A 17399-nucleotide genomic window follows, 5' to 3' on the forward strand; every position below is an offset into this window, starting at 1 on the left:
ATCATGAAGGCTCATTCAAAGTCTTGAGGACCTGTCACTGTAGCTTGCAAGCTTCATTGTGAACTCAATAATAGCCCATTAAGTCTTTTATTCCTGCTTTCCTTATCTCAGAAAGACCAGTACTTGGGTAAAGTATTGGGTCATTGAGTGAAGAGCTGATTAGCTGATTTACCTTATTTAAATATTTCTATGGATTTACTGAGTGGAAACGAAAGGTGCTCCACTCCCTGGCTCGATGTGCAGGGCAGTCACATTGCTGACTTCTATCACAGCTTTTGACACATCTTTTTGTTTCTCCAGAACTAAATCACTTGGGTGGGCAGGGGCATAAATCTGAATAATCCAAGATAGATAGACATTCTGCCATCTTTTAATACAATGAATAAACATTGGTCCTTTGAAACAACTCTGTACACATCTTATGTCTCATGTCATTTCACTGCACTGTATAAAAAAAAAACAAAAAAAACAACTGTGTTTGTCTTTTAAAAGCCTTACACTGGCAGTAGAGGCTTTTTCTCTCTTTGTGTAATGTTTTAGTCTTGCCTACTTTATTAGAGAGATACATAAGTTAATGACAAACACATTTAATGCTGCACTTGATGAAATCTGCCTTGATGTCTGAATAACCCACATGTCCATCACCACTGTTTAACTTTTGTGTTTATTTTAACTGTATTACCAAAAGAAAAAATACAGAAAATGGCTTTTGTCTCACATCTTATCTCACAAAAAGCAACATTAACATTTATTGAGGGGGCCAATTTGGACAGTTGTGAGCTGTGAGCATCAGGCGTGATGGAGGGGAAGTCCTCGGAGCTTAGTCATTAGTGCACTGTCTTGGATCTGATATCACAGGATGACTAATCTCATCCAAATCACTGGTTCATCAACAAGAGACAACACCGATGAGTTGAATATCCGGTTCGAGACTTATTTTTATCCCAATGAAGAGTGACAAGAGGAAACTGACAAGAGACAGACATGGTAGGCACATAATGACAGTCTGCTCTGATGTGTGTGTGATAATATCTGCAGATCATGTTCAATGCCATTTAAACGGGATGGTAAATAGATTAGGTTTGTGCAGCACTTTTCTAGTCTTTTTGACCACTCAAAATGCTTTAACAGCAGAAGCTACATGTATTTATTTACAAACACATGTTCATGCAGCATGCAGTTAGTGTATATAGTTTTTAACTTTATGTGATGCTTTCTATTTATCATCTCTTTATCAGTTTCAATGTGTTGCCGAAGGACTTTTTTTTTTTAATATCTTTTTATTTCACAATAATTTTCACAATTCACATTTCACATTCACGATTTCTATTCTACCCACATTCCTACCCTCTCCATAATTGCCCTAGGGAAAAAAAACAAAACAAAACAAAACAAAAAAAATCATACATTAAAGGAGCATGAGGCTCCTTTTAAGAAATGAGACTCTCTAGCGCCACCCTTCACCACGATGGCCGTCGGGGGTACTGCAGCCAACAGCGAAGCCGGCACGGGAGAACGGGGAGAACGTGCATGCAGCGTCATGTGACGTCACATCCGCAGGACAGCGCGGGAAATTCCGGCCCGGAATTGCAGCACATTTTGCAGCACACAGCCTGTTCAAGGCAAAGGAGAGATACACTAGAGGGCTCATTCTTTTTGGTTTGGAACGCTTCATCTGACATTATTACTAGAAAAATTAAAACATATACAATTTTTTTTCATAAATCCAGCCTCAATCTCCTTTAAAGGGAGAACAAAATTAAAATATTAAAAAATAAATAAATAAATAAATAATAATGGCAGCAACAGCGATATCAAACTATATGTATATATATATATATATATATATATATATATATATATATATATATATATATATATATATATATATATATATATATATATATATATATCCATACATAGATACAAACATACATACATATAAGGCACAAGTTCGAAAATAAAGATACTCATTGGTCCCCTTTGGAAAAATTCTCCAGTTTTGAAAATAATGGAAACCAAAATTCTTGAAAGATATGACCACGGTTGTATTTTTCCAAAGTAAATTTTTCCAATGGTAAAAAAAACTGAAATTTGATCCCAAAAAAACTTGAAAGTTGGAGGGGGAATCATCTTTCCAAAGTAAAAGTATGCATTTCTTAGCGAAGTATGTGATCATAATTAATATCCTGCTTTTCCAGGTTAAACTGAAGATCCAGTGTATCGTTTAATAAATGAAGGACTTTTTGACATGTAGAAAAAGCAGAAGCCAGAGATTGAACCAGCGATCCTCAGGTTGGTACAGTAGGCGACTGCTATTGGAAGTGTTATCAAAAGCATTAAGCCACTACCGCTAAAACCTTGTTGTTGTAAACAATAGTCTGTCAGGCTGCCAGGTGTAAAAGCTCTCTCTCATCTGCAGTGCCTGAAAAGGAATGGCAGCAATGAGCGCTAATTCATGACAGCCCCGACAAAAAGGACATATAAGAAGGTTTCATGAGCCAGCAGGAGATCAGGGTATTGCTTTTTACTTGCATGGCTCCTTTTTGGTAAATAGATGGGTTTTGATGCAAAAAATTAAATGCAAAATAGTAACTGAAAAGCTTGAAGCTCTGAATAGGCAGACTTCACATTTAGCGTTCTAGTGTTCTGTACTTATACACAAACATGAACCGAAACACACCATCATAGTTTTGCACAAGGTCTTAAGGTAAATACAAAGTAAATACATACTTCATAAAAAAATCCTCTTGGTTTAAAGACACATCTTGAGCATATCTGACAATTCTTAGACAGAAACAAGCTGGTGTAAATCAGAATTGATTGCACGCAGCTGTACCCTAGAGACAGAAAACCAGGTAAACATCCAAACTAGTACATTATTATTTTAAATGTTGAAGACATTGTTGAAGTTTTGCTTGGCATCCAAACTACTTGGGCAATTTCAACTTTGAAAAACAAAACAAACTGACCTGCTGCAGGTCACATTTCACATAATAAATGCAGTTGTTTTTTTGTTAAATGTGGATGAGTAAACTGCAAAAATCTGTAACTTAGGTCCTTGTTTACACCTGGCTTTAAAATCCTTACTGGGTGATCCGATCACACCTGGTGCTGTCACGTTTCTTGAGGGGCAATAAGAAAACGAAGATGTGGAAGATAACGAAAGGCTTCAGAACGACTGAAAAACAGATGGGGTATATCAGAAATTAAAAGAAAAAGAAGAGCTAAGGTTGGCAAATTAAAACAACTCAAACGTGCAAATGAACAATGCAAATGAACACCTCCTTGTGCATAAACCATATTTACATGGACAACAATGATCTGATTATTGATCATAATCTAATTGAGACAATATTTTGATTAAGGTATTTAAAAGATTTGCCTTAAGACAATCACTTTATAAACTGGGTTTATGTGTTCAAGAGCAAAGTTGGATTAATGGGACGTAGCTTACATCACTACCAAGGTTGCAGATTTTGCTTATTATAAGTGACTTTGGAAAAATTTGGACACGTGGGTGGCAGGTATCCAGACTTTTTCTTAGCTGTAGCTTCTTTCAAGCTTGGTTACATCTTTTCTTTGCCCCGAGTGCGCACACATGCACACGCACACCTTCTCTCCTCCCTGATATGACCCCCTCAGAGTTATTCCATAGGACTTTCAACTTTCAATGTTAGAAATTAATTCCATGTCATGTGAATTCCCATTGTTGTTCATTGCCAGTCGCAATAAATAGACCAAATTCAATTTTTATTAAATTTTTGTGTTTATTTTTTTAACTCGAATTCTGGCCACCCTGTTCGCCGCGCCTTACCGTCACTGGCCACCAGAAATGATGTTACACAAAAAGTTCACCAGTGTAATGATGCCCTTTATTGTTCCAAGTATTTTGCTTCATATTGCGTTACAGCTTGAAGTGCAGCTTCTCATGTTTTTATTTTATTTTTTTATTTACCCAGGCAAGCAATTGAAGAACAAATTTACACATTTACAAATGCAGCCTGACCAAAGAGCTTATGTCCAATATCATACTTAATATTTGGCAGGAGATACAGTTTTTACAGGAATACACATTCTGTCTTCTATCTTGGCGGTACTGGATGACTAAAGACTGGTGGGAAAGAGTTGTCTTCATGGACTTAACTAATGCAAACTAATGCAAAATACTGCAAAAACTCCATCTGGTTGTCATATTGTTTATATGTCTTCATAATGTGACTGAGCGACATATGCCTTAATACGATTATTGATTTCTCCATTAACAATCTTAATTAGATTAAGGTTGCTGTTTACATGGCAGTTACTTATTCAGAGCATTGACTTCTGATTATCTGATCATTATTATTAATAATTTATTAATCGAGTTATAACAGGAGTATTGTGCTCCATGTAAATGTAGTCATTGACAGGAGATGTCAGGTATGGTGCCTGTCAAAGTTGCCCAAGATACTTTGCGTTTACACTGTTGAAAGAAGGTGGCTACATGTGGCCCAAACCCCCTCCAGATTTAGTTTGAATGATGTTATCTCCATGTATCCGCACATGCGTCTGACTCCTGACTGCATTTTCACCTGTATTTATGTCCACTGTTTATTATAGAATAGAGAGAATGCATAGTATGGAGAATATGGATCACTCTGGACAAAGTTTAAAATAGTTGTAAACAGGGCCACAGTTGCACAGATTAGCTTCACGATTGCCTTTCTGGGTCACTAAAGTATCTTTCCCTGACTGCCCAAGCCTATATCGTAGGACTATCACCGGAGCGTAACATACTGATGTGCCTTATCAAAGGTGTAAACAAGAATGTGGACCAGCAAGCACTGCTGACTTTGATATGCTTGGTATCAGCTGTTATGCAGCCAGTGTGCATTTAATAACACCTCAACTACCTACATGAAAAACAGCCATTATAAGAGCAATTTGCAACAAAAGTTAGTTTTCAGACTGTTTTCAGCCGTGTGCCTGCATGACGAGTAAGAATTAATGGCTGTGATATAGATTTGCAGTGGTGTAAAATGGATATAGATCTTTTCTGACACCAAGGAGAAACTTTAATATGGATTATTTTAGTTTTTAAATGCCATTTATGTCAAGTGTTAACGTAACTTAACACTGCCACCTGTCATATTCTGGATACATTTCTTAAGATTGAGTGCACGCCAGATAAAACACTTCTAGTTCACACTACTAGACGTGTTCTTTCTCTACTGGACTTGCAGTGGTTTGCTGTGTACTTTTTTTTTCTACCAAAATGTAACTGTACCCCAGTTAAATTTTGGTAGAAAAAGGTTTTGCCTTATCCAAAAAGGTCTAAATAGAAAGGATGCCTCTTATTTTACACACTGTAAAATTCTTTCTGTACATTTTTGGTTAAAACTATTTTTAGTTGTCATATTCAAAACATGGAAAAGTGGGGAAAACTTCTACATTTAACTCGTACTCATTACCATCTTTTGCAGATGCACTGCGCAAAATGACAATTCATAAATATATACAACTCTGGTTATAATACCGATCCTCATAGCTCTTTCTTCAAAGACTCAGTGCAGCTCCTCAGGGGTCAAAAACACGCTCAAGGACACTTCAACAGTTTGACGTACATGTCCAAGCTTCTGGGTATGACCACAGTATATTCCCCAGTTGACATGCAATTACAGTCCATGCACATGTAGTCCATGTCAATGCCGTTCTCCTGGGTGTGCTTGCATGCAGTTTTTGGAGGAGATTTGAAGGAGCTGGTATTTTTTTCCATATCATTTTGTCTTTTTTTTTCTTCCCCCAATTAATGGCAAATAAGGAATATATATTGTTACATCACTGGCTGTCAGTTAAAATGTGCTTTGTTGGTCGCTGCTGTTTCGTTTCTTCCACTCTCTTTTAGAATCATCCTGATTGATGTTTTGGTGTCTCCAGGGCTGGCTGGGGATCGGTCGGCTACAGTTTAAATCCTTGGCGTCTGATGAATGTGGGTCCCCTCCCTGATAGCTGTGGCAACTTGTATTTATTTGGTTACAATATGTAGTGAAGCAGTAGGGATGAAATGCCTGTTTATTTTGGTGTGATGTGTTTCTTTTTTCTCCTGTTTATTTTAGTTTCTGTAGTTGGAGTGAGTCACTGTCATTTGTTTCCCATTTTCGTTTGGACGGGTAAGGGGGAACTGTGTTTAAAGGCGTTAGTAAGCCGCAAGGTTTCTTTTGCTTCACTCCCGTTTGACTGTCACGCTGTGAAATAGAGTAACAAGTAATCATGTAAATAAATAAATTCATTTCAATTCACTTGTTGACGGACCTTTCTACAGGATTTGGGTATCGGGAGATGAGATGGGGTGTTATTTATGTTGTATCCCATTGCTTGCATGGCCAGGGTTGTAACAATATCTAATAAAGAAATCCAGAAATTCAACTTAAAGTGCAGCCTCAAACATGAAAAAAAAAAAAAAAAGGGATCTAAATATTTACATTTGAACACGCTGGGGGTCCAGATGTTCATCATAATGAAAACACAATTGTCTGCACTTCTTTTAGCTGATATGAAATATTATCTAGGACAGTTTTGTCCGGAATTTCTCTGGAATTTCTCACATTTCTGAAAAACAAACTCCAGAGTATGTTTCCCTTTGACATGATAAACGTATGGTTCCTTAAATACTTAATAAGGTTGTATTTGTTATTTTTAGTAACATTTATGGAAACCACAGCCTTGAATAATGAACATGGCACAGTTTCCATGACAGGAAATTCCAGGCTAAAATAATTAGGCTGTCACGTAATTTTAAGATAGCTAGCTCTACTTTAACAACTCACCTGGGAATGTTGTGTAGCATCACTTCTTATGCTGACTTTAAAGTGACCAAGAAAGAATGGGATTGAACATGATTGAACATGGGACCAAATGGTGCACAAACATAAATACAGATGCCCTTATTTTCAACAGTGTATTTCAGATGCTGGTGTCACTAATAAAACAAGTAAAGTTCTGTCCAAAAGATTTTCTTTTTTAAATCATTCCATAGTAGCTACTTCTACATGTCTTTTTTTTAAATATATTTTCATTCCCATTTTTTTCACCCAGTGCTCCTACCTAATGCACTGAGCTCAAGTCTCCTCCTTATTTGAGGAGTGAACCGACCGTTTCTTTTCACCAGACTGGGTGGGGTTTCTCTGGCCAGACGTAGCGTGTGGAAGGATCACGTTATTCCGGCCAGATCCTCCCCACCCCATCTGGTATGGGCTCAAATTAAAGCCATAAATATTTTGTATATGTAAATAAACTTTGTACTTTGTAGAAATATTTTGTGTGCAAAAAATATTTGTACTTGCAAAAAATATTTGTACTTGTAGAAATATTTTGTGCGTGTGCAAAAAATATTTGTACTTGCAAAACATATTTGTACTTGTAGAAATATTTTGTGCGTGTGCAAAAAATATTTGTACTTAAGTTGTAGAAATATTTTTTGCATGTGCAAAAAAATGCTTGTAGCTTTTGTAAAAAAAAAGTACAAGTACAAATATTTTTTGCACATGCACAAAATATTTCTACAAGTACAAATATTTTTTGCACATGCACAAAATATTTCTACAAGTACAAAGTTTATTTATAGATACAACATATTTATGGCTTTAATTTGAGCCCATAATCTGGCGCCCCGGCTGGCCAGAGGGGGCAGTGTGGAGCCCAGGACTGCTGGATGTTTTTGTGAGGGAAGCTCACATTAGCTCCCCAAGGGAACACGGGGAGAACATGCAAACTCCACACAGAAAGGCCCTTCAGCCAACCCCACCCAGGGTGTGGGTGCCGAAGTCATGGGGGAAGTAAACACGCCCTCAGCCATAGACATATAGACATGTATACATGTCTATATGTCTATGCCCTCAGCACCCACAGAGAATTGAATCCAGGACCTCCTACCTGTGAGACGGCTGCACTACCATACCTCCACATGTCTGTTTTCTTAAAAAAAAACAACTACACAGCTCTCGAGAGCTCTCCAGAACTGTTTTCCTTGCTGCTTTTCTATTACAGCTTAAAGTGGCCCTATGGGCACACACTCTTGTTTCTGGGCACATAAGCTTATTAGGGCTTGCTTTCCTCCTATGTGTTACCTCAGTGATTAATACTCTTCCTTATCAGACAAAACAGAGTTTTATTGGACTACACATTCCTGCAAATGTAATATGTTGCCATATTCATTCCATTTTCTAATAACTGACTTCATTGTGTTGTGAATGATATTCAGCATTTTCACTTAAAAGAAAATACAACCCTAACTTGGTTAGGACTTTGTTTTATTGTGCTGCTTACTTGATGAAGCCTCTTATTTGTGAAGTTGTAGAATTTTAGATTACAAATGGAGACACTAAATGAAACTATTAATATGACCTTCTTCTGGGAATTTTATCTAATCATTTAAATTAAATCTTTTAGTGTCAAATCACCAACTTTCACCAGTTGGACTGTTTTTAAATCACATCAATTTTAAATCCAAGCTGAAATGCAAAAAAAAACTAAATAAAAAAAAAATTGGCAGATAAATGCTTTTGCAAGGCGCTTTATCAGTCAGAAATGGTGTTATTTCACTTATATGGACTCTGGGCCCAAGTGCATCACATGCGTGAGTTAGCTAACTGTCCCCAAAGGATTATGAAACAGATTTATGACGTGTTTGACCAACCTAGTGCTGCGAGAGTGCAGGTCATGGTGCCATCATTTGTTCCTGAGTGAGGATAAGCAGCACAAAATTATTAGCTAAGCCCAAATGTTTGTAGAGCAAATTAATCAAATACAATTTTTTTAAATCTTGTAATGTGAAATCCCAAACCAGAAAATAGTTCATTTTGATGTTCATTTCTTTGCAAATAGAATAAACCGAAGATATATTTTTTTCTCATCAGCTTCATTTTGTCTTTTAATATGTGATCATTTTTGCATTTTAGGCCTGCGATTAATAATTTCCAGTGCAGACATGACAAGCAAAAGATAGACATCTGGGATTATTAAGGCAACACTGCTTAAAGAACCAGTATTCAGTTTACAGGAGCAGGATTACAGTGAAGAATATTTAGTCAAGAACTACAATACGAGGCAACATTCACAAATGCAACATACAACTTTACTAAAAAGTGTTTTCAAACCTTATCCAGAGACAGGATCAATGTCACCACTATTTGAACAAAGTGGTTGAAGCTTGCTGGATTTTCTACACCCGACTATACAGGTATCTGCTGGAGCCTGTCATTAAAACCTTATATCAATTTGGACTAGGCCTGTGTTGAAAAGATCGATTCTCCGATTTTAAATCGATTCTCATATTAATTCCTAAAAATTGATTCATATGTCTAAAGATCGATTTTTTTTTCATCATTATATTACAACTTTTGGTACTTTTTGGTTTATGCCCAAAAGAGGAATATTTTGTTGGACACGAGAATAACTGGTGCCATGTTTTTGCCTTTAAATATGTTTAAAGGTATGAAAACATTAAAGTTTTCAGTTATAATTGCATAAATTGTCTATATTTCTTTGCTTTATATACTGTCTTGGGGTTACATTTGCATAAATGTTAAAAACCAAATTCTCATAAATGGGGAAAAAATAAAACCGATTTCATCCGTCTCTGTTTGCTGCCCTGGATCTGGTTGATAATTCTGACCCACATGATGTTTCTGAAAGCAGTTCTATCAGCATTCTGGGAGCTGATTGGTCCTTACAGCATCATTAGTTGCCAATACTTGCTGTTTAATCTCAATATAATACTAGCAGTAATATTTTGCATAACTACAGTCATATAATTCATGCAACAGCTGAAAAAACAGTTTTATTAACAGTAACCCAAATCAATATCGGATCGAATTGTATCGAATCAAAGCGTGATAATCGATTCTGAATCTTAAGAATCGGAATCGAATCGATTCTTGATATTTGAATCGATCCCCAGCCCTAATTTGGACTGTGGGAGGAAGCCACAGTACCTGGAGAAAACCCCTGCAAGCATTAGCAGAACATGCATCTCCAAAGAGAGAGACTCATGTCCGACCTGAAATCAAACCAGGAACCTTCTGGCCGTGAGGCAACAGTGCTAACTAAGACACCATGCTTCCGTGTTTGATTGACATGTTGTCAAGACGGTTGTTTATGTGGTTTTCCTATAGCTTGACCCTTCAAATGGTTAATTTTTTTTTTTGTTTTGTTTTGTTTTAACACAAAGACAAATATCTCTAAAAACCTAAAAAATCTTATCCAACAAAAATAATTAACAAATCAAATTGTAAAGCCATGGACAAAATGAACTTTAAATAAAAAATACAGGAACCTTGAACAGTTAAAACTCAATAAAATTTAATTATAACATCTGTAATGGACTGTCTCCTTAAAATGTGTCAAAGGTCACACTAAATACTGGCTTTTGCTTTGAGAGTTATTTTGTGCTGAAAAGATTGAGTTAATAATTTGCTTGTATCTGAAACACTTGACAGCTCACACCTTTTGTGACCCCAACCCTGAGCTTGCGAGATAACTGCCATTAAATATGGATGTCAGTAAAAAACAAAACTTGAGGTTTGAGGACTTTTTGCACAGTACTGTATATTAACATCTGCAGAACTGCATGTTCACGCCTATACAGGCAACTCTGAATCACTAATCAGCCTTAGATGGATATTCTTAGCCTGTGGGAGGAAGCAGGAACACCGAGAGAAAACTCCTAGAAACACAGGAATAAAGCCCCACAGAGAGGCCCGAGCCAGGACTTGGAAACCTTAGCTGTGAGGCAGCGAGGCAGCGATCAGGTGGAACCAAAGTGACACCGTGCTGCCTGCATGTACAGCACAGCTGATTATCACAAAACATGAATTATGTTTCTATGCCTGGAATCTTTGAACAAAGGTAAGCTCAGCGAAGCTTTGTCCTCAGCAGGTGGTACTTCTTGTTTTATTGTTATATTTTATGATCGAGCCATGACTTCCTAAAAAGCCAAATTACCTTGATGAACAGACAGACCTTTCAATTTCAATAATTTCTTCCCAAATGTAAAAGTCTTCCAAGTGACAAGCCATGTCGTACAGTGAAATGAGCTGCACTTCCGAGACCGTGTCCTCCAGGTGACTTCTTACAGTCAGTCTTTCAGAAACAGATTTCGAGCATGGCTTTTTTTATACCTTGCACATATTTTTCTTTTTGGAGGACGCTGAGGAAATATCAAGAGGTCTGTGTCTGCAATGTCAGAGAAGTATACACTTCAATGGAGACACTATATTAAGAGTGACAATCAATGCAGAATGGCATTTATTGATGTCACCTAAGCTGATAAATAGCAGAGTGATGTGGATCATAAAGATGCTGCTTTCATTTCCTGAAAACAAGGAGAAGTCACACTTCTTCTACACAATTCTTGTGAAAGTAGGAACACAATAAGACCGTAATAGGCCAGCATGATCTCTCCATTATATTCTTTTCTTAGCTCAGTATGTCGAGGAATAGATATGAATAAGGCAAGTGTGAAATGTGCCAAAACATTCAAATCATTGATGAGATAAATACATGTTTGCTGTAGCATGCCATCAATAGAAAAAGTCAAAAAGCCAGTCAGGTGGCGAGATCGTAGCGACAAGTTATTCTGCAGTGACAGATGACATTTCTGTGAGGTTTCAGCTGGAGTACTGTGGCGCAGAGGCAAAGATGGCCTTTCACTCTGTCTGCCTAACTAGCATTCATCAGAAAACCCTGCCACACACAGGCTCACACACACACAACACCCACTTAGGGATACAACATACAAACGGTACATGCCTCCCGAGTGTAAGAACCCCTCTCTTTGTTGCACCGTTTCAGCTTTAAACACTCTTTAAACACCCACTTATTAGTTATTTCAGTGACACAAATATTAGTCATAGTTCTCTGTTTTCATCTAATCCTTATTTGACTGCATTGTGTCCAAAATGGTGCAAAAATCTCGAGTAGTATCACTTCCAAGTAAATATTTTGTATGCATTCTTCTCCTTTTCAATGTCCTTCACCTCTCATCTCTTCCAACAACTATTTTGTTGCCTTATGAGAGCGAGAGGATGTGACAGCACACCGTCCGTACGAGTTAGGCCAGAACTCCATGTGGCGGTGCTTTCATTTTGTTCAGTGGTACAACCGCAACGACATGAGGTGGCAAAGGGATTCTCCCCAGCGAGTCATTTGAACTTTTCCTCTCTTTGAAATGGCAACACAGAGGACCTGCATGGTTAATGTCACTGCACGTCTATTCACTAGTGCTGGTTGAATATTTGAAAACCTCACTTTTTCCTGAGTGGCGATGGGCAGGTACACGCACACACACACACACACACACACACACACACACACACACACACACACACACACACACACACACGTGTTGCCAAAGTTACGGCGTTAATACTACGTTAACACAAATTCTGTTTGACGCAACTGTTTTTTGGGGGGGTGCAGGAGAAATAGACTGTTAAATATAGTGAAGGAATCATTGGTGACACATTGTTTTTCTGAGGAGTGGTTTTGAAGCCATAGACTGTAAAATATAAAAAATGAACACTTTTGACTCGAACGGCAGCACCGCATATCAATTAAAGTTAGCCTGCGGTCGTTTACAGCAGAAAATCGCTAACATGCTTTCTTACATGGTGTGTCACAGGCAATATGAAAAATGAGTGCAGCGTTAAGCCAATGCTAGGTTAGAATAAACTACTGGTTGAAGTGATAATAGATGGCCATTGGCTGAGCATACTGTCAATCAAACAGCTACACATCACATTACAAATAAATGTATGTGTTTTACATAAATTCATCTGATGTGGTTGAAAAAAAATAATTCCCCTTGCATATTTTTTTTTTAACCAGGCTGTGAATGTTTTTCTCAAAAACTGCTTAAAAAGTCAGAATATTTAATATATTATGCAATTTGCAATTTGAAAAATATCTTATAATATCTTACAGAACTTTAAAGGAAAATTATTTTTGTAATTAATTACTATTTAATCGTGAGTTAACTCTGAAACGCTTGTGATTAATGATGATTAAGAACATTTAAAGGATTACATGAACACTTGCCCTGCAAAACATTTACTTTATGCCATTTGTTGTGGAAATGGCATCTGTACATCACCTGAACCAAATATGTCCTTGAAACGCAAATGGTGATTTTGTATTACTACACAAAACAGTATCTTATCAAAAATGTAAAACCTTTTTGTTGTTGATAATGTTATATTTAAATGTTTTAGTCATTATTTATGGTCTATTTTATACATTCTATTGTCTTATTCTCTTAGTTTTTAATGTCTTGCTTTCTAGCTTGTGCTTGTGTCTGTCTGTGTGTGTGCGGGGAGGGGGGCAGGGCATTAATACATTTTATGTTTGTATTTGTTTCATGTAAAGCACTTTGTGTTGCATTTTATGTATGAAACGTGCTTTATAAATAAAGTTTGATTTGATTTGATTTGATTTATAAACTTTGTTTTTGTCATTTTACAACCATCAAGTTTGTAGGAAAGCAGCGGGAAGGCAGACTATGAAGGCATTAAAGAAACCAAATTCAATGGTGTGAAGACAAAGGCTTTCAAGTATAAAAGAAGAGTAACTGCTTTGCACCGGATGTACTAAAGTGAGGCGGAGCTGCAGCACTGGCTCCCTTTTTATGACTAACCACACCGATAGTTTGAAGGGTTCTCTTCCTGAAGATGCTGAACCCCGAACTAAAGACCTGAAATCCTTCTCTTTTAAGAATGGAGTCAAATGAAAAGATACCAGTTTAAAAAGTAATCTGCTATCCAGTGACTTCCATTATTTTGTTAATTGCCAACATAAAGGACAAAGGATTCAACCCCTGTAATTGTTTGCTTCCTTCTGCCTGAAAACATTACTTTGAGTGACTTCACAGTGCCGTCATCACTGTCACGTATAATCTGCTAGTGGAGTGTCTTCTCGTTGACTCCAAGCTCCAACTCTGATGCCTTTTAAAACCGTTTACCTCTGGGAATAAACCCATCCAGTGAGAGCAATGGGAACTTTGATAATTATTGGTGCAATTATAATCTTGCTCATACTGCAGCGCTGTCTCTCTGGGCTCGGTGCTCCCACTGCTCTCTGGATGGGCGCACCTAGAGAAACGGTGAATCACTATCACAGTTTCATCAAGCTGAGTGTGACTTGTGCACGGGAGAGCGGGAGACTCTTCACTTCTTACAAGTGTGGATGCAATCAGAAGCAGCTTCAATTTAGATTTCCCTCCCAGGGCAACAGGAGACGGTACGAACATGCTTGCTGCAGTAACGCACGATGGGAATACCATTTGAAGATAGTTTTAAGTAGCATGTAAACCCATATGTCTTCTAGGGATGGGCGGTATGAACTAAAAAATGTATCACGATAATTTCTGGCATTTATCCCGATAACGATAAAAATGACGATAAAAAAAATACCAATTCAACTCCACCTTTGTAACTATAAATCTATCACCACATTCAGTCTTTGGAGCCAAATCACTGCTCTAAAAGAATAGTAAATGCTACTAAACTACACCAATTAAATTGAATTAATAAAAACCAATTAAATGAGTCCACCTGTACTGCAAAACTGTAATGACTCAGATCTGCCATGTTTGTTACACAAACACGTCATCAACGGGAATCAATCTTTCTTTCTTTCTTTCTTTCTTTCTTTCTTTCTTTCTTTCTTTCTTTCTTTCTTTCTTTCTTTCTTTCTTTCTTTCTTTCTTTCTTTCTTTCTTTCTTTCTTTCAGGCTCATATCGTTCTTTCTTTCTTTCTTTCAGGCTCATATCGTCCTTCCTTCCTTCCTTCCTTCCTTCCTTCCTTCCTTCCTTCCTGCACACGTACGTTGTGCGTCGATTTAACGCAGAACCATAAATCCGGCTTTATCTTTCTTTCTTTCTTTCTTTCTTTCTTTCTTTCTTTCTTTCTTTCTTTCTTTCTTTCTTTCTTTCTTTCTTTCTTTCTTTCTTTCTTTCTTTCTTTCTTTCTTTCTTTCAGGCTCATATCGTTCTTTCTTTCTTTCTTTCAGGCTCATATCGTCCTTCCTTCCTTCCTTCCTTCCTTCCTTCCTTCCTTCCTTCCTTCCTTCCTTCCTTCCTTCCTTCCTTCCTTCCTTCCTTCTTTCCCGCACACGTACGTTGTGCGTCGATTTAATGCAGAACCATAAATCAGCTTTACACAAAAACGTCATCAGCGGGAATTTATCGTTTTTACCGCAAGATGACAAATTCTTTCTGTGGGGAATTCTTTTGACGGTATATCGTGAACGGTAAAATATCGCCCATTCCTAATGTCTTCAAAAACTTCATCAAATATGCTTATGTGATTTTTTTGATTATGTGATTTCCCCTTTATTCCCTTTTTTTTATTAAATCAACCCTGAGAAAAAAACTATTTCTCAGGGTCACCTCAATATAATTCACTACATGTAGCTACAACATACAGGGATCAGGGCAACAGATAATACAGTTCCCTACCTCTTCCCACTGGTGGATATAGCGAATGAGTCTGGAGAGGCGCAGGAGTCGCAGCAAACTGAGGATCTTTGTGAAGCGGACAATCCGCAAGGCCCGTGCCGTCTTGTAGAAATCCGAGTCAATGCGTGTCTCCACGATGAGGAAGATGTAGTCCACGGGGATGGAGGATATGAAGTCCACGATAAACCAGCTCCGTAAGTATTTGATCTTGATCTGCTGTGGATCCAGAATGATCTCTGTGTTGTCCTCCTTGACTATACCAGTCCTGAAGTTCAGGACCAGGTCCATGAGGAAGAATGTGTCGGAAACCACATTGAACACAATCCACGGAGGGGTGTGCTCGTCCTTGAAGAACGTGATGCCCACGGGAATGATGATGAGGTTGCCAACCATCAGCAGCAGCATGGTCAAATCCCAGTAAAACCTTGATTCCAAGAGACAAAAAGAAAAACAAAGATACAATGAATGCAGGAGTCAAAAACAGCAAACTTCAACAAACGATTAAAGCTACAAGCACTGATATTGTGTGTTTCCATCTCCAGTAACAAAAGGGAACCCCCAGATCAGAGCTTTTACTGTGGACGTGTAGATAGCTCTGTCCTGAATGTCACTCATGCACTGCTCATAGTAGTTACACATCACTTCCTGTACAGTACGCGGGATCATGCATTATGAATTGCGCACGGTGTCATTATACCTTTATGCAATACACCCTTTGAATTTTCATTCATACTAAACCATGTTCCTCTAAATTTCCTGTTACTGCAGTTAAATACTGTCCTGGACAAGAGACCTTCAAGCTCGGGTGCATGCCAGAATACAATAAAAGTATTGCCACTGAGGAAAATTGAAGAATCAATTGAATATGAAGGATTTTCTGCAGGATTTAAAGTGTGGGTTCCAGAGAGTTCTCTTTTTCCCCTCACCCACACAAAATAAGCAACCTCAGTGCTCCACAAGACAATTTGTAGCATCTCATCCAAGATATCAGTATCTTCCTCTTTTAGTAAGTGTACCACACATTGTTGGCCTTCTGAACATTTCTACTACGGTAGAGAAACTACTCTTGTAACCGTCTACACTTGTAGCCTGTACAATTTCACTACATAGTCAAGCAACTGAAACAAGTTCATTTTTGAAGAGCCTGCTAGTTATTCATGCTGTGCTAGTGAGCACTGAATGCTAACAATATGTGTTAATTATTCTTGAAACCAGGGAACTGAAGGAAGTGGTTGAATGCAGGGTGTGACTGTGGGTGGAGTTCAATCACACTTTTTCACAAAACAAAAGTAAAAATTCTGAAATTGCAACAAGGTACCGCTACGAGGAAGCTGGTGGTTGGATTGATGAGGGCAGGGAATGATCATATGGTCTGGTCACATGACAGACCAAGACACATCCAGTGATGCCAGAGACATGGAAATGTGATTTCAAATTAGGGCTGTTCGATTAATCGATTTTAAATCGTAATCGCGATTATGTAATTAGAATGATGTTAAAACGTGAAAATCGTAAAATCGATTTTTCACTTTTTTTTTTTTTTTTTTTTAATATTTATTTATTTTATTTTTTTTACCTTGTCTGCACACATATTAATGATTGATACCATATTAATGATTGATGGAAATACCTCTCAATACCTGAGACAAGTGCCCCGTCGGAGAGGCTCTTTAGTGTAGGAGGGGGCGTTGTAACATGCCACCGGGCATCCCTCAAGCTAGATGCGGTAGACCGGCTCGTGTTCCTTGCAAAAAACTTGCAAATGTGAATAGCAAATGTAATGACTGACATTACACACCTCTACCTCCTTCATGGGTTGCATTATTATTTAGCATGCAAAGACCCAGTTTAGTTTAATTAGAAAATGTCTTGTTTTATTTAATTGGAAATATAACTTACTGTATG

At 37.7% G+C, this 17399-nt stretch overlaps 1 protein-coding gene across 1 annotated transcript in view; it reads right to left on the minus strand.

Annotated features, from left to right (window-relative positions):
* hcn4 (hyperpolarization activated cyclic nucleotide-gated potassium channel 4) overlaps positions 1–17399 on the minus strand; it is a 95761-nt gene that overhangs the window by 55162 nt on the left and 23200 nt on the right. The window contains exon 2 of the mRNA XM_061711249.1: positions 15495–15918. Within this exon, the coding sequence (XP_061567233.1) occupies positions 15495–15918 (424 nt within the window). The remainder of the gene's footprint in view (positions 1–15494; positions 15919–17399) is intronic.

Source organism: Cololabis saira, chromosome 2, assembly GCF_033807715.1.
Source record: "Cololabis saira isolate AMF1-May2022 chromosome 2, fColSai1.1, whole genome shotgun sequence".
NCBI classification, from domain to species: Eukaryota; Metazoa; Chordata; class Actinopteri; order Beloniformes; family Belonidae; genus Cololabis; species Cololabis saira.